The sequence below is a fragment of the Athene noctua genome, chromosome 9, assembly GCF_965140245.1.
Source record: "Athene noctua chromosome 9, bAthNoc1.hap1.1, whole genome shotgun sequence".
NCBI classification, from domain to species: domain Eukaryota; kingdom Metazoa; phylum Chordata; class Aves; order Strigiformes; family Strigidae; genus Athene; species Athene noctua.
Genome location: NC_134045.1, coordinates 25,055,958 through 25,080,090, shown reverse-complemented (window position 1 = coordinate 25,080,090; position 24,133 = coordinate 25,055,958). Strand labels below are relative to the sequence as shown.

Below are 24,133 nucleotides of genomic sequence, written 5' to 3'. Positions count from 1 at the left end.
GCCATGGCCACCTCAAGAGTGCCCTGCCGTGTCCTCCCTCAGTGACATTACAGCCATGGCCACCTCAGAACACCCCACCGTGTCCCCCCTCAGTGACATTACAGACATGGCTGCCTCGAGTGCCCTGCTATGTCCTCCCTCAGTGACATTACAGCCATGGCCGCCTCAGAACACCCCACCGTGTCCCCCCTCAGTGACATTACAGCCATGGCCACCCCAGAGCACCCCACCGTGTCCCCCCTCAGTGACACATGGCCATGGCCGCCTCAGAGTGTGTAGCCAGAGTAGCCCCTCAGCGACATTACAGCCATGGCCACCTCAAGAGTGCCCTGCCGTGTCCTCCCTCAGTGACATTACAGCCATGGCCACCTCAGAACACCCCACCGTGTCCCCCCTCAGTGACATTACAGACATGGCTGCCTCGAGTGCCCTGCTATGTCCTCCCTCAGTGACATTACAGCCATGGCCGCCTCAGAACACCCCACCGTGTCCCCCCTCAGTGACATTACAGCCATGGCCACCCCAGAGCACCCCACTGTGTCCCCCCTCAGTGACATTACAGACATGGCCGCCTCAAGAGTGCCCTGCCATGTCCTCCCTCGGTGATATTACAGCCATGGCCACCCCAGAGCACCCCACCATGTCCCCCCTCAGCAACACACAGCCATGGCCGCCTCAGAGTGCCCTGCCAGTGCTCCCTCTCAGCGACACGCAGCCATGGCCAACTTGGGGCAGCCTGACCTGCCTCCCTCTCAGCAACACACGGCCATGGCTGCCTCAGAGTGGCCCCCCATGTCCCCCCGTAACAACGTGTGCTCTTCAGCAACTTTGCTTCCGTGCAGAGGTGCAAGTTTAGTGATTTGCCTTCGGTTTGCCTTCAGCATACACAGACATGAGTATGAGGAGGCCGCAGTAAAGTTTATGTTCAGGGAACAAATTTTTAGGAGCAGGTGTTCCAATTCGCTTCAAAGCCCACCACCCGGTCTTGTGCGGTTTGTCAAGAATTGATTAGACCCCAAACAATCTCAGTCGCAAGCCAAGTTTGCTTGCGTTCATCCTGCAAATACCATGTCGCGATTAAAAATGCCCAACTGTTTCCTCCTTTCGCAGCTTTCTGACACAAGCTGTTGGCTGTAGACTTTCAGCTGCCTTTCTTTCTCTTTCTCTCACATATGTTCCCAGCACCGTGTTTTGAAATATAGGAACAATTTTGCAGCCGTTGGGCTACACAATTTCACTGTACAATCCAACTTATACGGCTGAAAGGACAGGGAGTTGCAGATGGCAGTGTCCTTATGAGTACAGAAAGAAGGAACTTTTCCTAACTATCTTAAGAGATTATCGGGGTTTCTGCATTTTTTTGGTGTGGAACAATGCATGGAAGTTAGAGTGATGCTGCGCTCACGCACTGGAATGAGGGTTTGTTACCTAATTTTGTGATTCAGGGTCATACAGTTCCGGTGGCTGTATAATTATAGGATGAGACCATTAAAGGTGTGACGAAACAAGGAAAGAAAAACAGCCCTAAGGTCTATGAATGCTCTACCCATCACATCACTGTCCAGGGACAGCAGGTGAGACATAGTGGATGATCATCCGGAGGCTGACACCTCTGAAACTTAAACTAGCAATCCCAAATTTCTGTTTCAACAGAATTCTTTTCTTTTTTAAATGACTGCCCTTTAACAACCATTTTCTGGGCTGAGGAAATCCCACCGTGCTCTCAGAATGGTACCTCAGGGGCTACGTGGCTGCTGGCAGGACAAGCCCTAGTGAAACCACGTCGTGTTGTTTTTGGGGTGTACAGGTGAGTCGCGGTGGCAGGGCCGACAACGCCAAGCGCTGCGTGTTGTGCGGTTTTCATCCACGCTACCAACTGTTAGCAGGGCTGCAGCTCGGGCTGAAAGCATCCATATGGTGCTTAGGAAGAGCCACAATCAGAGTATCTGCTGACAGGCTGGGCTATCACATGTTCCGCTCATGAATAATCTGCAGAGACTGTGAGAAGGAAAACTTAGATCCACACCGAGACTCACTTGACCTTTCCTTCCTCATCTCAGCCTTCGCCTATGTCTGCATGTCGACAGCGCAGACAGTTGGCGAGTCTGGATTTGAGAAAGGTGTTAGGCGCAGTTGGAATGACAGCATGGACATCGCCTTTGGGACCAGCTCTGCCTAAGCACAATTCTCCATCCTTAGTGAGAAAATGCTGCTTTTGAAAATGCTTTCGCTTCAAGCTTGGTGACTGTGCTGGAACAGAGCCCTTTAAAAATCTAACCGGCAGAGCATTTTTATTCTAGTCTTAGAACACTTTACAAAGCATTTAGTCTGAAGAAGAGAAGACTTAGCTGAAAGGAGACATTATATCGTCTTCAAATATGCAAAAGGTTGCCGCAGAGCTGGAGGGAATTAGCTCTTCTCTGTGTGCAGTGAGTCTAGGACAAGAAATAATGAGCTTACATCTTGGGAAAGGCAATAGAAATTAGACTTTGGGTTAAGGGTAAGAACAGTTGAGCACAGCAACAAATTGCCTAGGAAAGCAGTGGAATAGTCACCATCGTATATTTATATATCTTCATTTTACTAATGAAGAAATTAGTAAAACGTCTGTTCTGAAGAGTTTTGGGCGAATTGTTCTTATCTCAGGGAGAAGGATGGGGTAAATAATCTCCTACAATACCTGTCAGCTCTAATTTTTCATGAAGAAAAAGAGATGGGATTTGCCTAAACTTACAAGGCAGGTTAGAGCACAAGCTGGGTTTGGATTCCAGCTCAGATCCTCCTGTCTGCACCCTATACAGCAGGCTATAGACTAAATCTTAAGTCTAAAGTTAAAAAAAAAAAAAAAAAAAAAAAAAGCCAGATTTTCCCAATTGTTACATCTTCCACAAGGTTGGGATTTTTTACTTTAAAAAGCCAGTAGGAATGGTGACTCCAAACCTCCAAACCCTTGTTGATACTTACAGCCCTTCCCTAGGGAAAAAAAATCCTATTTTTCCTATTTTTTTTTTTCCATATGAGCTGCCTCACAACAAAGTGAATATATTTCACAACCAGAATTATAAACCATCCCCTTATTTCTCTGGTACGACAGCACTGCAAAGGCTTTTTACAATGAATAGACAAAGCTATTCCTCCGCAGTGCTACACCCTTGCTGGAAGACAGCACTTTAGTGTCTAGGGCTATTAGCTCAGCAGCTGTCAGCAGTATTAAATTCACCAGAAACATGAAGAGAAAACCCCCATAAAATAAAAGGAAGGACACTGTGCTAAGGGTAACTTGCATTTAAACCTGAATCAAAATACCTTCCCTCAGTTATTTTCTCATGAATTGTTCTTATTGATCTAGCTCAGCTAAAGATCAATAAGGGCCTTGATTTTTTAACACTGTGTGCAGACATTACCCAGCTACTATTGGGAGATTTTCAGCCAGAATCAGTTTGTGGTGAATTGTTTGCAATGCCTTAAAATAACTCTTCTGAGAAGTTTTAATCTTGAATTTGACTAACCTACGAACAAATTCCCAAACTTCAAATTTCTCTGCGGAAGCCACCTTCTGCGTTAGGAGAATTCTGGCAAGATGTGACGAGAATGACAAAATACCTCTCTTTTTTGGGGGGATATAAAAGTGTAATTTGAGAAAAGTGAAACTAAAGAGGCCACTTGCAGAACATTTTTCCTGTGTGGGTTTTCTCTGAGGTCTAACAACAGATGAGCCTGTCCCTCAGTGGGAACGTTAACACTGCCTCTCTCATCTATCTGGCCACCTATTTCACAAGACTTTGGGAATATAACACTTTTGAGATTATCAAGCAGATGCTTTTCTGGATGGTGAATCCAAACTAACGCGCAGACGTATGCAACGTCATCACAAACCCATCATTTTCTTAGAATGTTTGGTTAAAAATTTTTTGTGTTCCCCCTGCAAGATGTATTGCTCAAGACGTCATTGAAATGTACCGTAATCCTGACATCAGTTACTGCTGCTAGCGCTGTTCCAGCAAACATTTCTTGGCTTCAGAATCAAGTTTTAAATGGGAGCCATTGGTTTTACAGGGAAACACGGTAAATCAGTTGGTGTAAGCCACAATAACTTATGTTTGCACTCAAAAAGATCCATAACCTCTTGGCAGGCAATAACGACAGTGTGAGTGCGGGAGGCATAGCAGGGAAGTTGTGGAATAATACAGCGTGCAACAAAGTCTTCCACTGGTTTTTAATACTCCTAGGTTTTAAGCAATTCTACACATATTCAAATATTAACCAAGTACTACGTAGCCTGTGGCTTCAGCAAACACCCTCCTTGTTGACATCGTGAGAAATTGAGGCATGCAGAGGTTCAGCGAGCTGCCGGTGATTGCACAACCCTTGCTCAGCAGCCGACCCAGTAATGGCATCTCTCAAACACCTGACTGCCTGTCCCATGATCTGTTCTGGACAGGATAATGCCTCGGCAAACTGAGCTGCCAGAGGTGTTGGGCACAATGAAATTGTTCCCGCTGGACTGTGGCCAAAGCTGAAAGAACGACGACTGCTTCTAGTAGAAGAGCTATAAAGTCTTTGATGACCCCAAGCACTCATGACCACAGCTGATCATCAGAGCGACTAGTGCCTCATTGTGAGGACAGTATGTTGAAGGAAGACCATACCTTTTTTCATAAAGAGAGGGCACCGAGCTCAGCTCTAAAGTAGAGAATGATGCAAAGTGCTTCCTGAGTCATCGGCAGCATTTTCCGCAGTGCTCTGGATTTTCCCAGAAGAGCCCAGTCTGCTCGCTGATCAGTTTATCCTGCAAAATCTGGTGAGACCAATGTCCAGACAGAAAGGAAGAAGGTGGGAAAGACTAAAATCAGAATGAGAAGAGCTATTTTCCAGATTAAAAGAGCAAGGAAAGGATATCTGAGATTAACTATGTACATCACAAAAAACAAAGCAAAATTCTTTGGTCTTTGTATTGAAATACTCTCTCTTTGAAGTGTCCTGCCTCCAAGGATGCTTATTACAAAGCAGAGATCGCATTGCAGGCTTATGCCAAAAAAAACATGCTGCAAATACTTTGTGTGGCAAACAGGGCTTGCAGAGAGGGTTTGTTCATCTGTCTCGGCCTGCCTTGCCATACTTTTCTGTCCCTCTTGCCAAATGGAAAATAAATAATTCTCTCCTAGCTGTTCAGGTTATAATTGGCTGGATATGCCATCAGCTGGCTCATCCCTGCTCAGAGGCTGGGAAGGCGTAAACACTTCCAGGATTACAGAAAATGAGGACACTAACTTTGGGACCAATCCAAAGCCCTTCAGAGTGAGTGTGAAGACTAATTGACTATAGCAAGAGCTGCATCAGCTCCATAATTGCTGAAGGGAAATGAAACAATAACATTTCCCCTTTTGGTACATCCTTTTCAGGAGCCCTGTGGTAATGGCTGCAAGCTGCCTGCCTGAAACAGCAGGACTGGGAAGCTCTGGGCTATTACTCTGGTAATGTTTACAAAGACATTGGTAAAGCCACAGAGGATGGGAGATGATGATAACGCACGTTTACGGTTTTCCCTATCTTCACAAATAAAGCTGGTAGATTCAGATAATGGATTCAGTAACATAGAGGAGAAAGTGCCAATTTTATAGTCTGATGACAGGGTGGTAAACACTGAAGTTGTAAGTTATATTCAGTTATAAGCACCCTGTTCTGCACCCAAGGACCTTCTCTGTGCCCACCCTCCAAACTCTCTGCTTATAACCATTGTGTGATGCTCTGCAAGAACCGCACCAGAAACCTTTTCTGTCCGGGTCTTGAAACTTGGAGTGGCGACAGTGATTGTTTCTCCTCTCAGATGTGATGAGAGGCAAGGATTCCCCCACTCTGCCCCACGGGAAGGGGAAATGCAGCCACCCCGAGCACGGAGAGCAGTCGTCACATTGCTTCTTCGCTGGGCTTCACAACCTGCCAGGTGACATCAGTGCATCAGCCGCACAGGCTGATCCCCTTCTTCCTCTTAATCTAGAGAAAATGGGCATGGGGGGACAGAGCTCTGTGGGAATTGGCGTGGATTTATGATGGGCCGTCCTGCCTTCTGCTGGGTTGGTCTGGAATGGCGGTCAGTGATCACTGAGGGATGGAGCAGGATGCAGTGGCTCAGCATCCACAGAGCCAAGGCTGTGAGATGAGGTTATAAGGGTCAGGTGGGTGAGGGAGAGGGAGAGAAGGTTGTAGGGTGATTAGGCTCAGCAGGAGCATTCAGAGGAAAAGGAGAAAGAAGAAAGTCCAGTAAAAAAATGCAAAAGGGGGAAAAAACATGTGTGTGCTGTAGACTGCTGAGTTTCTGCTCGAGGCAATGTCACCAAGGACATCTTTTGTTTCATTCACACAAAAATCCTTGCCATCAGTCCTTTTCCTGTCCTTTCCATGAATCCATCAGTTCCTAAACAAACAGACATGACAAGGCCTTCTAGAGCTGTGTCAGAAACTTTGAGTACCAGCCGAGCGTAGTGTAACACAGGGGGAAAAAAATCATGTGATTCAACACAGGTGGAAAACAGCTACAGACACATTTCCAAACAGTTGATGTTTGGTTTAGGTGACTCATTGTCCATGTGCCTTCTTTTAGATGCTTGGGGCAGCTTTTCTGAATTTAATCAGAATTGTGGGCACTAAACTTGTCCGTCGCCGAAGCCCCAAAGGATTAGCACACCACGAGAAATGTCATCCTCATTCTGCACGGGCAGCGTTGGAGGGAGGAATGCAGCGCTGCAGGCTGTAAGGAGCCGGGTGTTTCCTCATCCTGGGGTTGTTGCAATTTTATTCGTACCACAAACCTTGCAGCCTGGACTCATCATCAAATCGTCCCGTATGCGTGACCATCCAGATCCTTGGAAACCAAAGTATTGTTCCCCTGACAACAGAGCTTGGCAAAATCCTCGGGCTGTCCAACACAACCCAAACATCTCTGCTTGTCCGGTGGGACTGATGTCCAAAGGTCTGTTCCTGCTTCACCTTCTGCCACTTGGTCTCTCTGCAGGCCAACAGCCTCCCTGCAGTGATTCTTGGGGCTGAGGTTTGGAGACTTTCTGCATCAATTACAGGCCCGTTTTCCTATTTTCTTCCAATTTAGGCATTTGTTGGTTGATTATCATGGTGACCGCTGCCTTGAGACCCTCACTGCGGGGGAAGCCTGCTGATTAGGACGCAGGGCAGCACTTCTGCCAGCACCGCAGGGGACCCTCTTCTGCTGAGCACTTCAGGGAACGCACATTCTTCTGCAGAAATCCCAGTCAAATAGCGACTGTTCAGAGAGGCAGGCGAGGTTGGCTTTACTTTTTGTAATTCTATGGAAACAACTTGATTTCTTCACGTGCGTGTTGTCAGTGCGGCCCTCACAGTCCATTCCTGGCCAGCAGAGCTGGATGAGGGTGTGCAGGAACCCCAAAGGCCTCTTTTAGGAATGCAGCTGTTTTGCAGAACATGGGAAGAAGGAACTATTTACCAAAAATAAAGAACCCAACGTCTCTCTTTCAGAACAGCATGGGAAAGAAGAGCCATTTGCAAAAAAAAAAATCAGGTCTGTCTTGAAGAAAAGAATGAATTTTTTTTGGGGAAAAAAAAAAAGAACCGGTCTCACCTGCAGGGAAGGAGTCGTATGTAGAGAAACAAGGCTCTGAGGCGGCATCCCGAGGAGCGGCAGGAACCCGGCTGGCGGTGGGAGCGGGAGGCACAAAGGGGCTGCGCGGGGCCGCTTTTCTCGGGGAGCCTCGTTAGCGCAGTAGGTAGCGCGTCAGTCTCATAATCTGAAGGTCGTGAGTTCGATCCTCACACGGGGCAGAAGTGGTTTCCTCCTTTTCCTTTTTTTTTCTTTTGTTTTTCTCCCCTCTCCGGCAGGCAGAACTTTCCAAGGGAAGGGGAGATATAGATATATATATATATGTATGTATGTATTTTTTGTATTGAACTGCAGCAGGGAGCGGGGCCGTGGCGGCGAGCCCCCCAGGCCTGGCAGCGGGCTGCAGCACAGGCCGTCACCGGGCCCGGGCCCCCCTCCGCCGGCGCCCCGCCAGGCGCTCGGTCCTCCGGCGCGCCAGGGGGCGATGCCGCCCGCCGCTGACGGTGTCGGCGGGATAACGGCCCGTCGCCCGCGGGGGCGTGGTGAGGCGGCGGAAGCGGCGCTGATTGGCGCCGCCGCCGCGCGGTGGGCGGGGCCCCGGCGGCGCCGCGCGGCGGCGCGCACCGCCCCCTCAGGCAGAGCGGCCGCGGCCATGGCGGTGTGCGCCCGGCTGTGCGGGGTGGGCCCGGCCCGCGGGTGCCGCCGGCGGGGGGCGGCGCGGGAGCAGCGGCGCGGTGGCGGCGGTGACAGCGAGCCCGACACCGATACCGACCCCGAGGAGGCGGGCGGCGGCGGCGCCGTCACGGAGGACGAGGAGGCGGCGGAGCGCATCGAGGGCGGGCGGCCCGCGCCGCACCCCGCCGAGGCCGGACCGGCCGGGCGGGCCCCGCTGTCCCTCCTGGAGCTGCCCCCCGAGCTGCTGGTGCAGATCTTCGGCTCCCTGCCCGGTACCGACCTGCCCAGCCTGGCCCGCGTCTGCACCACCTTCCGCCGCATCCTCCGCACCGACACGATTTGGCGGCGGCGCTGCCGCGAAGGTACCGCCCGCCCCGAGGTGGGGGGCCGGGGACGCCCTGAGGAGATGGCCCCGGGGCGGGTGGGTGGGCAGGAGGACGCAGAGGGGGTACAAGGTCAAGGGCCCGGAGGATGCAGGTGGAGCCGGAGGGTGTGGGGAGGCGGTGGGGTGCGGATGGGAGCCCTAAGGGGTGCGGGAAGAAGAGGGTGGTGGGGTCTGGGGGTGCGGGAAGGAGCTGGGGCCCGAGGAGGTGCGGGTTGTGGGGCTGTGAGGGGGGTGCATGTAGGTCTCCGTGACTGGAGGGTGGAGAAGGGGGAAGATCCTCTGTGACACGGCCCCTTCTTGGTGGCACTTGCTGGAAAAGGGGTGACGTACGAGCAGCTCTAGCAGAGGGCATCAACCTGGGGTTGTTCCCCGGGGCGGCAGCTGGAGGGAAGGGACGGGGATGGGATCAGGCCCTGGCAGGTGATGCCTCCACGTAGGATGATGTCCTTGGGTGAATCCCGAGGCTGGGGAGTGCCAGGTAGCGAGGACAGGGAATGACCCTTGCGGAATGGGGCTTCGCCGGGGAGGAGAGGAGCCCTCGGGTGTGCGGCGGGGGGGTCCTGGCGCTGTGGAGGTACCGCAGGGAAAGCGGGGAGCCCGCTGGGGTCTCACGAGTGGGTGGGTGCAGGGGGGCAGGCCTGGGTAAGGTCATCCGTTCCTGGCCTGTCTCGGGAAGTAGGGGGCCAGGTACGGGGGGGGGGGGTGGTGTTCCTGGTTTGCATGTGGTTTCCTGGAGAGTGTCTGCTGCAAGGATTCTGGGCTGCATTAATGCAAAGGCTCGGGGGCATTGTTATTCAGTAGTGCCTCAGTCCTCTGTTGCTGTTAGGCTGCGATTCTTACTCTTTACTCCTTGTCCTTTTCCTCACATCAGTGTGTCTCTCTGTCCCCTGTTTGTCAATCCAGCGGCTGGCCCACCCTCCAAGGGCTGTCTTGCTGTGCTCGTCGGCTCTCTAAATAGTGTGATCCTGCCAGGTGCTTCTGCTGCCAGCACATGAAGTCATGTATATTTTGTCGTCGTTGTTTGTTTTCTGTTTTTAATTCCAGTGAGGGCAGCGGGATGAAGAATTTAGGTATGTCAGAGTGGCTGCCTGCCGTAGGCAGTGGGATCTGTTCAGATGCATTAAACCTTGCAGGAATGAATTCATGCCTTATCAGCACTACCCCAGAACCCTTGGACGGTACAAAGGCTGCACCTAGGAAATGTATACCAAAGCATTCTTAGTTCAGCATGGGATGATCCCAATGTCCCAATAACTTTTTTTTTTTTGGAGACAGGCAAATAAAATGGCATTCATACTTTCCTTATGCTCCTCTACTGACGTAGAGGCCTTGTGGATATTTGTGTATTTCTTGAATGGTTTGCAAAACTTGACTGGTTAATTTATTTTGATAGGTTATGATTCTGGCAAAATGCTTCTGTAGAAATGTATATAACTTTTAAATACAGGCTAGACTATCTTGTAAAGGAAGCACTGAATTAGGCCTGATGGGGAAATAAATTTGTTTATTCAGTTAATGACTGCTCCTCGAATTTTCTTGCCGGTAGGTAGAGCAGTGTTCAAAAGCTTAGCAGAAATTTAAGGAAACAGTGGGCTCTGTATGGCTAAAACTAAACCAGGCAGGAAGGGAAAGTATCATGTCCACACTTCTGTCTCAAGGCCCTTAGCTAGCTACAAGGTGAGAGGTGCATAAACCAAACCTTTATTCACTTTTCACACAGTTTCTTATGTTTCCCCAGTGTATCTGTTCCAACCACTGTCAGAGAGTGTATTGATGGGCTGCTGGTGTGATTGAAGTAGATCTTGTACCAAAGTCTTGTACCATGGTGTGCAAGCTGTGCTGAACAGTTAAGGGTCAGGTTCCTGGCTGAAAAACTTACTACATCTGTGAAACGGTTACCGCAATCTTTTAACCAGTCATGGTTCTCCAGTCGGTTCCTAATCTGGATTTCTTGCACTGTTCACGGTGCTTTGCATTGCTCTGCAGTAATTACTGTGGTGGTAGTACTGTAACTTTGAGTATTTGTACACGTGAGTATAAAATTGATCATAATTTGATGGAGCTGTTTTGCAGTTAATTTCTCTGCATATATTTCGGTGATAAGTTGTACATGCTCAGCCTCTGAATGTTCAGGTGTGAGCATGCAACTGTGTGATGAGTGCAGCTACTTGAGGACATAGATGAACATCAGGTATTAGTATATAAATACGCATATAAAATTTAGAATATCCTGCACAGTGTTTCTGCATAGCCATACATTGGTGAATGTATGATAGTCAAACATAAAATATAATTACTTTTTATAATCATCTTCAAAAGCAAGCCACTTCCCAAGAGAGGACAGTTCTTAAGCGTGTGCTTGTATCTGCACGAGCCTTCTGAAGTGGCATGTCCTAGAAACAGAGCGAGAGCATGCATGCCTCTCCTGGCATACTCCTTGTATCGATGGCTTATTCACTCTGAAGCCTACTGATGATGTCCCAGAGCAGAGCTCTTTGAGGAGGTAACTCGTAAACTTCAACTTTGAGTCGGTTGCATACGCAAAACTGTTTGAGTTTTCAGAAATGCACAACAGTGAAGAAACAAGAAGGACAATCCTAAAATTAGAGAGTTTTTCTCTGAGAGAAGCTCATTGTTGCGGTGCTTTGGTTTGGCCATTTTCTACCTTTGTCTTAAGAGAGGAGCAGCTGTGAATGTAAGGAAAAGCTGTTGCCCAGGTCAGATGGGGCACTCGATCTCCTGAGCATTGGTATCTTGCTCTTGCACTCTGTGGACAACTCTATTGTAGATCAGTTTTGAGAATGTGTTGTGATTAGCGGAGGCATCCAGAGAACTTGTCTTCCTGAAAGTAGAGTGGCTTTTGCTGGTGATTGTGAGCTGGGATTAACCAGAAATAGTTGTGTAACACTGGCATGGCTGTTAGGGCTGTTGTCCTTTTATCATTGCAACTGTTTGGGGGTAAACAATGGCTCTGAATTGCTTCTTTGGCAAGAAGAGGGTTGCAGTCACTTTCATGTTTTCTATAAATAGGAGATTGCTGATCTCTGCAGTGGGAGCCAAATTAAAGCGTGTTTCACCCTGGCTGGTGGCCTGACATACCTTGATTAACACCTGATAACCCATTTTAAACGGTAACCGCTTCCATCTTAAAATAAAACAGCGCAAGTGCAGCAGAACACCTGGAAAGAGACCAGTAATTCAGAACAACCAGATCTAGAACTTGGGATGAAAAGGCTTTTGTTTGTGAAAACAACCTCCAACAGCTTCTGGACCTGCTGAAAAATGTCAGCCAAGGTCTTAAAAGATGCTAACCCTTCAGCAAGTGTTCTAGAAAGAGGTGCCTGTGGAGAAGAGTGGGAAATTTGTTTTATACACTCAGTGAGGGGACTGTTGCATGCAGTTCAGCTCTCACAAGGCTCCGGAGAATCCACACAGGAGTCTCATGTACAGCTGCTCCCACAACAGGAACAACTTCTTGTAGTGCTGCACCCTAGTGAACTCAAAGGTGGTTTTAGTAAATCACAAGGATCTAATCTCCCTTTATGTGAGGTTAAACCATTGTAAGTGTGTTTTTTTTGAACCACGGTGGGCTTTTCTTCATCTCTGACCGCATTCTTTGTCAAGATGCCATCCATCTAAAAGCCAGTGGCTGTTTCTCGCTGTCAGTGGCAGGTGCTCACTGGCCGTAGCCATCCTTCAGAGGGGCTTCCTTAGATCTGCTTGTAAGCTGTAGAGCTGAAGCTACCCATCTTTTGCTTCAGGGTTTCTGCAAATGCTTCCTTTGCTGCAGATCAAATCTCGTTTTGCTCGGCTCCTTATTTGCGGCTGCAAAACATTTCGGTGGGAAGAGTGTTTGGGAAAGTATTTTGGTGTATTTTAATCTGATAGCTCAGCCTTTGGAAACAAGAAGCCGGTTCTAAACTTGTCAGCTTGGTATTTTAGAGATGCTAGCCTGAGAATTTCTGCGGTCTCCTAAATAATCCCGTAAATTTCTATGCTTTCTGTTCTGTGTACAGCCTTGTAAACACGAATCTCTCCAAGAATAATTGGAGGACTTGATGAAGCAGGGCACAATGGAAATTTAGCAATGCTAAGGGTGTCAGGCTCCACCAGACGTCCTAATTCCCTCTGAATTGGGATGTCCACATACAGTGCTTGCAGCTGCTTGTTGGCATTGCTGTGCTGAGAAAGAGAGAAAGCAAAAGCAGTAATTTGGCCTTCGATAGGATTACAGGGCTTCTTCCCTGCCTGGACTGGAAGAGCCTTGTTTGTTTGTTTGTTTTTTAAACTTCAGTCTAGGGCACACAGAGGGAGGTGCGTGACATGGCTCCTTGTAGAAGAGCAAAGGGAATGTGAGGCTTAGAAGAGCATATGGTGAGAGCAGGCCAGGGAGTAAATTACACTTGCAAAAGTATTAGTGCAGCCCATAATAAATGGAGACTGCCTTTCCAAGTCCTTTAAATTCCAGTGCGTGTGACCATGGAAACAGCACTGTGTCACTGTGTTCGGTCAATCTTTCAAGCACTCCTTATAAACCTAATAAAACACACTTTCCAGCTGGTCAGGTAAGACCTTTAAAACTAATTTCCATCCTTGCTTTTGAAGCAGGATTAAGTAGCCGTTTTCTAACGGTATAAATGTCATGTGTGAATTTCTGTGATTATTAACTCCTTAAAATACTTCACCCAGTGAGCTGTTGCACTGCGATGCGTTTCCTTAAAATAGAATTAATTGCACTGAAGTGGAATTTCCAGGAAGAGCTTGAGTATTTCAAAGCTTTCTTGGAAAAGGCCTTCTATTCTCTGTAAAGAAAACCTTATCAGTTTTATTTTTCTGTAACTGTCTTGAAGCTCTAATTACTGTTAATTTTATGTCTCTCTTGTCTTCTGGATTAAAAAGAGATGGCCAGCTTTCTTGCTTACAGGATTTGGGGTTTTTGTGGGCACTGTGAGCCAAGAGAATGATTTTTTCCCATCAAGTGGCCATCATGGTGCTAACTGGTCGTGGGTCTGAAGAGATTAAGTGATCCACTTACCCGGAGTTAAGCCATCACTCTGGGATTTGGACACTGTGGTTGTTTGCTGAACAAAACAGGCGAAAGACTAGTTAGTCTTATATATTTATAATTACATAATATATATTATATTATAATTATATAATTATAATCTAATTATATTATAATTATATATTATAAAATGAGTGTTAAAGCACACTAAAATGAGATATTTTTTCTTGGAAGACTTGGATGTCTAATGTCAGATGGCATGTAGCAATATCAAACTTCTAAATTTTTGTTTGGGTTTTTTTTTTTAAAGGAGCTTGCTATTACTTGGGAGAACTTTCAGTCTTTTCAGCAAAGATTTGAACTACAACACTTAGGAAATGCACCTTTAGTAGTGGTTTGGCTTTCATAAAATTTCACTGCAGTTATCAAGGGCACTTGGGATAGAGCTTTAACATCAAATCGCTTCCCACCCCACTCCGTTAACAGTTTCAAGATACCTGCTGGTAGTGAATCTGCCGTGGCCCGGCACTGAGAGTGCACTCAAAGTGATTTACAAACCTACTAGGGAAAACGCTTTGTGAAAAATCAGCAGCTTCTGGAGGAAGAGACAACGTCACTGTGCTAGTACTGCTGTTAGAGAGCAACACGGAGAAATGCCATTTGGGCAGGATCCTCTGCATGTCTCCTCCCTTTCTGATGCAGTATAAATATCTTCAATGACACCGAATTTAATCTAGCTGCAATGCCTGCTGCGCAAAGTGTGCATCTTGCTGATTCTGTGGCCAGGTGAGTATTTGTTTACATGGAACGAGCTGGCCGTTTCCAAACAGCAGGCTATGACCCCACTGTTCTGTCATCTTCTAAAGATCCCTAACTTTCTGATCAGCTGAGGAAACATACTGTTCCCTCCATCCATTTGGTGTAATTACCAAACACATACCCACTTGTATACACTTGCAGGCCAGTGGTTGAAAGCCCTGGTAGCTCTGGCTGGAGGGATAGACGTGGGGTGACTGCAGGGTGGGTCTGAATTTCCAGCCTCCTGCCGAGCTCTGGTTTCACAACTCTGCAGAATGGCTCCAGCGGGTCAGCTGGCTGTAGCCCAGCACTAAATAGCTTGTTTGTGCTGGGCTGGATGTACTTTCCTGCAAGCTTGTCTGTCTGCTCTCTGGCTAATTGTGCTTCCTCATCCCGCCTTGTGTTTAATAACACTTAGAGCTTCCTCTGGCTTTTGCTGCAGAAGTCAGCAGGAACTTTGCCACTGACCTCTGCGTCTTTAAATGAAGGGCAGTGTCTTTGCTGTACCTTCTGCCCACTCTTACCTTTATTGAACTTGCTGCTTACCCAAAGTGATGTTATACAGAAAGTGTATTCCCCGTAGGTGGGCTGACAGTAAGCTTTGCGTGTGCTTTATCATTGTGTACACAAGTCTATTTATAGACAATAAGAGGTTAAATTCATTCAGGGAGACTTCTGCTTTTCTCGTATATGAAAAATGCAGGTTACCAGCATTAGGTAGTGGTATTTGGCAGCCACGGGAGATTGGTAATTCGAGGAAGCTCGACTGAGGATAAATTTCATGTTTAATGATTTGATAAGGGTCTTCACAAAGACACTTTAGCATCAAATATCTGGCAGATGTTTGGTATTGCTAAGGAAAGCTGGTGTTTGATCTGTGGTATAGATGTCTTTGATGTCAAAGAGGGTAGTTTTCCATACTGAGATCTATCGGGCTCACTGCAGCAGGCTGGTTTTTGTTGCTGATGATTTTCTGGGATCTCCCTCCTCTCATTTCCTCTCTCTGGTCTTCTAAGGATTTCTTTGCCTTGAGATGTTAGTACTTGCTTCTGTTTTTTTAAAGTTTCTTAGAAGTTCGGCATTGGCTTCCTGAAAAGGATAGGAGAGAATCTCAATTTTCTGCTTCAAAGCTGCCTTGAAGATCTCTGGATTGCTTTGTTTTCAGGGTGTTCTGTAAACAATCAAAGGCGTTTGACTGTACAACAGACCCATCTCAATCTGATCTGCTTTCAAGTGTAACCATATTTGTACATGCTGATGCCTGTTTTATGTCTCCATTTCATTCTTTTTAAAGTCTGTGACCTTTTCGTTAGAATCCTAATAAGCAGTTTTCCCTGTTGGATATCTCAGTGGGAGTAGATAATTACCACACACAGCCATGATTTGATCTAAACGGGCATACAATCCCAGCTGGAATGAGTACGTCTTCCACATTTCACATTCTTTCTGGTCTAGGTGTAAGCATCTGCAACTTTGTTGTTTGTGTGTTCCTTATGGTGTGTTTGTTGCAGGCACTGCTTGTAAAATGTGTTAAGATTCCCAGGCTGCAATGAAATTACATCTAGTTTTCTGTTTTCAAAGCAGAAATAAGATTTTTGGACTAATGTGGCAGCTTGCGAGAATGCACCGAATAAGATCTCATTTTTGCTCAAACATTAGATATCAAGATCCTGGGTAGCAAACACCATTGTGCCAGAGTTGACATTATTATCTGTGTCATTGCAGAATATGGAGTCTGTGAAAACTTGCGGAAATTGGAGATCACAGGAGTGTCCTGTCGAGATGTTTATGCCAAACGTAAGTGATAAAGCTGATACAGATCTGTATGTCCTTGCTTAGTACCAGTTTTGAAAGCATATACATGTTCAATATTTATTAAACTTTGATGGCATAAGTGATTCAGACTTACTTGCTCATGGCAGGGGTTTCATCTGTGAAGTTGACATTTTTTGAGTTTTATTTAATACGAAGCAGATGCCAAGAATTGGGATGTCTGTGCCCCCAATCCTTTGGCAGGAAAAGAGCAGGTAGTTTATAATAAGCATCCAATCCTGTTTTGCCTTTTCAGATCTTGCTAAGGAGTTAACTGATATTTTTTTCATAGCCTTAACGTAGCTAAGTCTAGATCTCAGCAAAAGGACACTGTTATGTGCTGACAGTGGGGAAAGTGCTGGAGATAAAGGGGTGAGCGATCCTCTGGGCTGCTCCTGAAGGAGCAGAGCCTGGCAGGGCTGGCCTCTTGCTGGGGTGTCAGTGTGTTTTAGGAATGTCTGTGGGACTGGGACCCTGCTCCTTAGAGTGTCTTCTGCAAGGTAGATACCTATCTTCTGTCCTGCAGCTGGGAGCGGTGGAACCATTGTCAGAGGAGAGAAACCAGGGCAGGATAAGGACTGACTGGAGGGCTGGCACCATGGTGGGGCTGTCTGCCCTGATACCAGATCCTGCCCTTTGCAGTCAGAAGCTGAGCTGGTTGCTGAGACCCTCGTGAAGCCCCCAAGAGCTCCCATACCAGCACTGCCAGGCTGTATTGTCTTAGTTCCCCACCACAAATTTTGTAAGGGAGTTACCTGCGGTCCATAGCATAAAAACCAAAATTTAACCTGCAGCACCTGGAACTACGGCTTCTGACTGTTCAGAGAAGGTCCTGCTTTATGAAACAGAAGCAGAAAGGTCAATCACGAGAGGTCTCTGTAGGCTTTACAGACCCAAAATCTGGCTCGGCTTCTGCATGTTCTGTATTTGCTGAACCCTGAAGCAGTGATGACCTCAACCATTGATCTTAATGCTGGAAAGAAAAACAGGTGAAAGGGTTTTAATCCCATCTTTAATAGACTGGCTGAGGGTCCACGGGTTAATTATTTCATCACCTAGTGTCCCTCTTTACCTATTTGTGCACTAGGACTGGAGCTGCCTAATTTTCCTGGGTGAGAGGGCTGAGTGATGCTGAGCCAGCACTTAGATGTCCCTAGAGAAGTCTCGTTAGCACTTGAGGCCTCCCTTACTTCCCATTCAGTCCAGTATCTGCATGACCCTGGTGTGGTAACAGCCATGTGGCACATACCACATCGGATCTTAATTCTGCATCACCAGGCTTAAATGGCAGAACATCTCTTCATAACCTGTAGTCTTTTGTGCTACAATAGTTCCATGGTTCAGATATATTAAAGTGATATTTAGTGCTGCTTTTATACACAAGTTATATGTAAAAATGGCCTTACTGGCTCAGATTTATGGTGTGTCTCTAGCCCAGTCCTGTACCTCGCAGCTATGGCTGTGAGCAATCACTCAGGGAAGACTGAGAAGAGGGCAAACCTGTGTGAAACTTTCCTCAGTACTTCTCTGCTTCTGACTGTTTTCAGGTTGAGGGATTTCCAGAATCTAAAGCAGTTTGTTGATTTAATAGCCCTCAACAGATCTTACACGTCTGTTACCAGTCTTCCTTTGCAGCAGAGTAGTTTCTGAATCCATAGCCTCCGTTGGCAAAGAGTCCCACCTGACGCGGGAGAACCACCTCTGTGATAGGTTTGATTGCACTTCAGTGTTAGGACTGTGTCTGTATCCTTTCAGCAATCCTAACTAGCAACAGTTAACAGAAAGAATACTTTCAGGCTTTTGGGGATGCACCATCTTGTCTCTCCTGCTCAGATTCAGCAGTTTACCCTGTTGCGAACACTTAGTGGAACAGTTTCCTGGTGGTATGATCCCATTTTTCTCTGCTGTCCCATAAAATTCTTTAATTGCAGGAGAGCTAATTTGGGGTTACTGGCAGGACTCACATGCACTTTTCCATCTGGTGAATGTGCTCCCATAAGAAGTAGTGTGGGAAATGGGGAACTGAGCTTAAGTAATCCAAGGCCTGAGCCTTGTCCTTGTATTTACTTGGCCTAAGTGGTCTTCTTGAGATAGAAATGCTTGTTGCAGTCGCACTACAGAGTTTGGAAGACCCTGATTCCCCTTTGAATTCACTGGATGCCATTTGTAAATATTGTCTGTGGGAATCTTGAACATGCCAAGTTCTGTGTGAGTAATCGGGCTAACCGAGTGTACCTGAGACCGGGCCTGGTGGAAACCAATGGTGCACCACCACGGGAAGTCAAGTCAAAAGAGAGTTTGACTTCCCTGCGTGGTTGGTCCAGATTCATGGAACTGTTACGTGCTGGTTACAGTGGAGCAGAGTTTGCTGGTACTTACCCTGCTGTGTCTGTTCAGGTATAAACCCACGAGTGAAGTCGGGGCGTTTTATGAAAATCCTTCCCGACTACGAGCACATGGAGTACAGAGATGTTTACACCTGCCGTACGTACCTCCTGCTGGTTGATGCTTCCTGCACTAAGCACACACAAGATGCTGCATGGAGTGTGACGTTGCTTTAAGCAAATTATTTTGGGGTGGACCTTGGGACAGTATGGAGGGTGCTGGTTAGTCAGTTCTTTCTGTTGTGCATTAGTGGAGTATTCTGACCCTTTGGGGTGACGGTGTGAGCAGGGCAGGCGGTGAGGTTTGTTGGTTGCCTTTTGAAGTGCTTTGAGTTAGAAAATGGTCCTGACTGGGTGCAAAAAGGAGGGTCTCTGTTCACAGTAGGGGAGCACTCACTCTGCTCTTCATGGATTGCTCCTCCCTCAGAAGGAAGTATTCAGATATCCTGGTGAGGGCTCCCAAAAGCAAGTTTAAATAAGCTCTGCACCAGCAAAAAGCTTTGTCTTGATTCAGATGAGCTGCATTCACATCCACAGCCCTTCCCAGTGAAAAAGGCTGAGGGTTCCCGTACTAATTCCCCTCCCTGAGCAGTGGATCCCTTTGACCACCATCTCCCTCTCTAGGAAATGTTCTGTTGGTGTTTCAGAGATTGTGATTTGCCTTCCTTACTCAAGCAGCTGCTCTGGATAAATTGTTCCTCCCCTCTTAATGTTGTCTTGAAGAAAGAACAGGAAAACACTGGGGTTTAATGCTTACTCTTTGCAGGAGTTGGGGAGAGATACTGATTAGTTTACAGCAATTAAGGAAGCCAGTACTGCTTGGTATTTGGAGAGGGTGTTGAGCTGTATCTGATGCCCCTTTGGGTCTGCAGAGTTTTGCAGACTCAAGTTACTAACTCACTGGTGCTTGGCAATGTAGTTTTCTGCACACACTAATGAGCAGAATGGATGTTGCAGACTTACCTGTGCTAAAGAAAGCACTCGAGCAGAGGCCACACTGGAGAAGATGGTGTCTTTAACGTGAGTTATGACAGACAAGCAGCAGCAGGGCTACGGCAGGAATCAGTAGAAAGTTTTAGGTTTGGCAGTCCTGCCTGTCAACACCAGCCTTGTTCTGGAGCTGGATGGGAAGGAGAGGCACTTCTGAGCTGTCCCTCAGGACGAGGGACTTCTTTGTAGATTGCTACCTGGGTGTTTGCTCCAAATGTGCCTTTTGTGGTGGCTCTCAACGGGCATTTTGTGCTGTTCCCTCAGTTGTTAATTCTTCAGCTGCAGCCCCAAACTTCTGATGTCTCGTGCCCCTTTTCTCTAGGGGTGTGTTACGTTACTTGGGGAAAAGTCAGTGTGGTTTAAGATGCGATTGCCTGTTTCCCCCGTTTTCCCCTCCTGTCTGCTAACTGCCTGCAACCCTGTGGCCAGAATTTACCATGTCTGTGCTCCCTAATTCATATTTATGCATCATTAGCCGGGTCAACTCAGATCACTTTCCCCAGGGTTTTAAGCTAGCCTGGCTGACACTGAGCTCCTTCCACTAGCAGGTCAGTTACTACCAGCTGGGGGGCAGTAACTGCTTACATTTTTCCAACTCATTTTGCTTACAGATATCTTGCTGCATCCTGAGAACCCCAGCGAGTTGTAGTGGATCAGGTCTTTTCCACTCAAAGTGAGCTACCTCTGCTTTAGAGGCTGCAGATTTCACTGCAAGCTCCCCTCTTAGGTTTTTGCATTTCTCTGCCTGTGCTATCCAAGCTGAACACAGGTAATGCAATAAGATTAGTTAAAACAGTAACATCTGATAGCAATCTGCTCTCCTCATCTTTTAATAACCCATTCTGGGGTTGTAACTTGTCTGTTCATCCCTACGGTGTCCGTGGGGTGCCAGTGCTGTGGTGCTCGCTTGGATCGCTGGGCATTTGCTCAGTGTCACTTCCTTGTGCTGCATCTGACTCCGACAAAGAGCACAGGCATGAGTCCTTTCCCAAGCAGCTTTCTCTGGGTGGGAGCTTGGGCATTCACTGCTTTTCCTAGCCCATCCCCAGGTGGATTCCAGCTGCCTTTCCCTCTGAAGAGCATGCAGGGCTGCTTGTGGCAACGTAATATCCAGGCTGGGTGGGGGTTGTACTGAAGCATCCAGTGGATTTATTTTTGCTCCATTTGGCAGAATGTGGGCTCAGAATTTTGATTAGGCAAGAGGCTTCTTCAGGATTGAGAAAAATAGGCAGTGTGCATAGAAGAGGAAAACCTTGGAGAAAGACCCAAGTGCCGTTCTCTTTCGAGGAACGGGAAGGGAAACAACTGTCAGATCCATCCTGTCTCCTGTCAGGAAGACCCAGAGCTGGAATTCCTCAGGTTTTCTCTTCCATTAATATAGCTGCTGGCTCTGGAGCCCAGAGACACCCCAGGCTTGAAAATGGAGCTGTGCATTCGCTTAGAGGCTTGTTTGGGCTTTTGATCAAGAACCAGCATTTTCCCCAGTAACTTCCTTTCCTGAAAGAATGGGAGGAGGAGGAGTCCACAGCACCCTGAGCAAGCGAGAGGGAGGACTTGTCCGTTGGTGTGTAGGGAGGGTGAAGCACTGCTCATGCTACAGCCTGTTTCCCATCACCTCATCTGTGGTGTCAAAAAACTGGGGTTTTAAAAAATTGAAAAAGAAGAGCTGCCTGCAGTAGTGAGGCAAGGGATGCACAGAAGCTGTTATCCAGTGGGTAGGATTTTTCTGGGGGTGAACGGGTGGTTGTTTTTTTTTTTTTTTTTGGCCTCTTCCCTCTGCAGCCCCAGGTTTCGGGGTGGTGGGGGCAGATGGTGGAGCGGGCTCTGTGTGTGACTCAGTCACATTCCCTGAGCTGCCGTGGCTCCTGGCGAGCCAAGCTGCAGCTGGAGCCGGCTGTGTACTCAAAGTGAGCACACAAACTGCCCTCGACAGGCGTGTGTTTTGGAGTGGAAGGGTTGCCTTGTCAAGCAGACACTTACCACACTGTTGAAAAGTCCATCAATTGTAGCTGCAGCTCTGAAAGCACTTCTCACAGGAGCTGGGGGAGGAGGGACATCCTCATCACTCTTGGATAGCTTAGCATCAAGTTTTCTGTCCTAAAAATAAATTTGAAAAAGCAGCAAGCTGAGTTTTATCATCTCCATGCCAGACAGGGTAGAAGGCAAATTGTGGTGGGTGGGGTGGCTTATGCACATACCATTTATTAATATGTAATTACTGCACTGAGACGAGAAGACTGGGAAATGTGGTTTGCTTGCTTGCCTTAGTGCTGCTTGTGCTGCACTTGGTTCACTGGGTGAAACCAGGCCATCAATCTTAAATTGTTTACTGCACAGGAAAAAGGCTCCTCCAGGCCAGTTGGCAGCATCTCTGGACAACCCTCCCTGCTGTCCTAAACTTCTGTGGAAGTCCTCTGCTTTGGTGGAATAAAACACTCCTATAGTTCTTGCCATCTGAAGTAGTTCATGAAAGAAAGCTATTGTAACAGCTGCACTGAAACACAATTCTTCCTGTAAATTGATGCAAAGCAAAAACCATTATTCAGGCCAGTCCTGTAGGTTAAAGTGTGTTATTGTGGCCTTCTGAGTTGGCCGTGAACATCGTTGTAAGGCAAGTGTAGTATCTTCTTGCCATCTTCATAGAAATAATCTGCATCCTGTTGTTTCTGCCCAAAATGCCAGATTGTGTGTAATGTCTTCACATGAAGGTTACTGGTCATGTCAGGAAATTACAGTGACAAAATTTACGGCTGACTGTGTAAGGACTGGAGGCAAGTAGCACCTCTAAGCTTTCCTCCGGAGAGGAGATTTAAGATTGGTCTGTAACAGGCATTTTCACCTGCTTGCTGAAAACTTTCCTCCTTGTCCTTCAATTGTGGTGGGATTGAAAGTGCACCTAGCTCTGAGATGAGACACGGAGAAGCCTCACCTGGTGCAGTAGGCTTTGAGGGGACTTTGAAGCAGCTTTTGGGCACTGCTGAGATGTAGCCGCTTACTTAGAGTTTTAAAGGCTGTTACTGACCTGATAACAGTACCAGATCTCCTGAGCTGGCGTGGTCCGTGCGCTTTGCCCGTGCTCTCTCGGTGGCTGTTTTTAAGGATGCTTAACTCCAGAGACAAGTTTGTCTACACAAGGCAGGGAAATTCTTTCAAAATATTCAAATTTCCCTGTTCCTTACTGCCTTTTTGCCCTTCCTTATTTTCTGTTGCTTTGCAGTCTGAGCCATCAAGTACATTTTTGGTAACTGGAGATGGCAGATGCTTTTTTTTTTTTTTTTTTTTTTAGCTCTGGGGATATCATGTGATTTGCATTAACGGGACCATGTTGCAAAAGTTTTCTGGGAATTCCTGGTGAAGTATCTGGTTGTGTAAAGTCCTGGAAACTTAACTCCTGCTCCTGCACTGGGCCAGGAGCAGGGCTGTAGAAAGCAACATAAATCTTGTGTGAGCTCATGGGAGTTCAGAACTGCCTGGCTGTTGTGGGGCGTAACCAGTTTTCTCTTCCTTAGTAAAGGCAGTTATGGGTGGTAGTGGTCAGGGTTGTGTGCAGTCTGGTTGCAGTCTTCCTTTTGCTTTCTTTTCTCCAAAATCTCAATCCTTTAGTTTAATGTGCTCACTTCTGTGTCTCACTGTTCCCTAGTGCTGCACCGGTACCGACACATCCTGGGGTTATGGCAGCCGGACATCGGGCCCTATGGGGGACTGCTGAACGTGGTGGTGAGTGAGTACCTCATTCTGGGGCTGTGGTGTCGAGGGCTGATGACTCTCTCTATGCCACTTTCTACACCTGGTTCCCATCTCTGTGCTATTGAGAAGCCTGAACAGGCAGCTCTCAGGCCAGTGATTAGTACCTGGAGATTGCTTCTTGGATCTTCCCATCATCACCACCTTTCTCCAGACAGTCCTTTTGTTTTTCAGCTGTATTTCAAACAGCCACAGGAGTACGTGTAAAACACGAGCAACCTCTCAGGGAAAGGCTTGGTTTAGAGTTTAATGCTGATATTCCAGTGGCTGGCACAGGAGTCCGTACAGCAGAGGTTTAGCACTGTCTGTATGCATTATCTTTGCCTGCAGCTGAACGTTTTGCAAAGGGTTTTGCACTTGTGTTCATGCACCTCTCCTTCCTGTAGCTTGCCATACTTTTCACCAGCCGTGTCTAATGCATCAGATAACGTGATACTGGTATGTGTGACGGGTGCAAGACCTGTGGAGCCTTGGCAGCTCTTGTGCTGCTGGGGAGAGCAGTTAATGAACAACATTTGACTTTGTATTGGTGAGAGCTGGGCCAAAAGTTTGCCTGAAGCCCTTGTTCTTTGCACAGAGATTCAATAGCTGACATGTTGAAGCATAACAAATCACGAGGCCTTTGGGTTTTGCAAGATTCTGTTCCATGAACTGGTGTAAGAGTGCATCCAAGTGCAACAATACTTAATGTGATATTGTGACCTTATAAAGACAAGTATGCCTCTGTGGTGCTGCTCTGCTCTTGTCTC

At 47.3% G+C, this 24,133-nt stretch overlaps 1 protein-coding gene and 1 non-coding gene across 4 annotated transcripts in view; both read left to right on the top strand.

Moving 5' to 3' along the window:
• Positions 1-7,739: 7,739 nt before the first annotated feature.
• TRNAM-CAU (transfer RNA methionine (anticodon CAU)) lies at positions 7,740-7,812 on the top strand. Its single transcript has one exon. It is a non-coding gene; the product is annotated as a tRNA-Met (tRNA).
• Positions 7,813-8,243: 431 nt separating this feature from the next.
• Positions 8,244-24,133, top strand: part of FBXO31 (F-box protein 31) — a 28,032-nt gene continuing 12,142 nt past the window's right edge. The window contains exons 1-4 of one of the 3 annotated variants that reach the window (XM_074912984.1): positions 8,244-8,390; positions 8,457-8,628; positions 16,180-16,251; positions 23,281-23,357. In XM_074912984.1, the coding sequence (XP_074769085.1) occupies positions 8,244-8,390; positions 8,457-8,628; positions 16,180-16,251; positions 23,281-23,357 (468 nt within the window). Of the gene's footprint in view, positions 8,629-16,179; positions 16,252-18,663; positions 18,751-23,280; positions 23,358-24,133 lie in introns of all 3 variants that reach the window. The other 2 variants (XM_074912982.1, XM_074912983.1) reach the window with 2 other exon arrangements.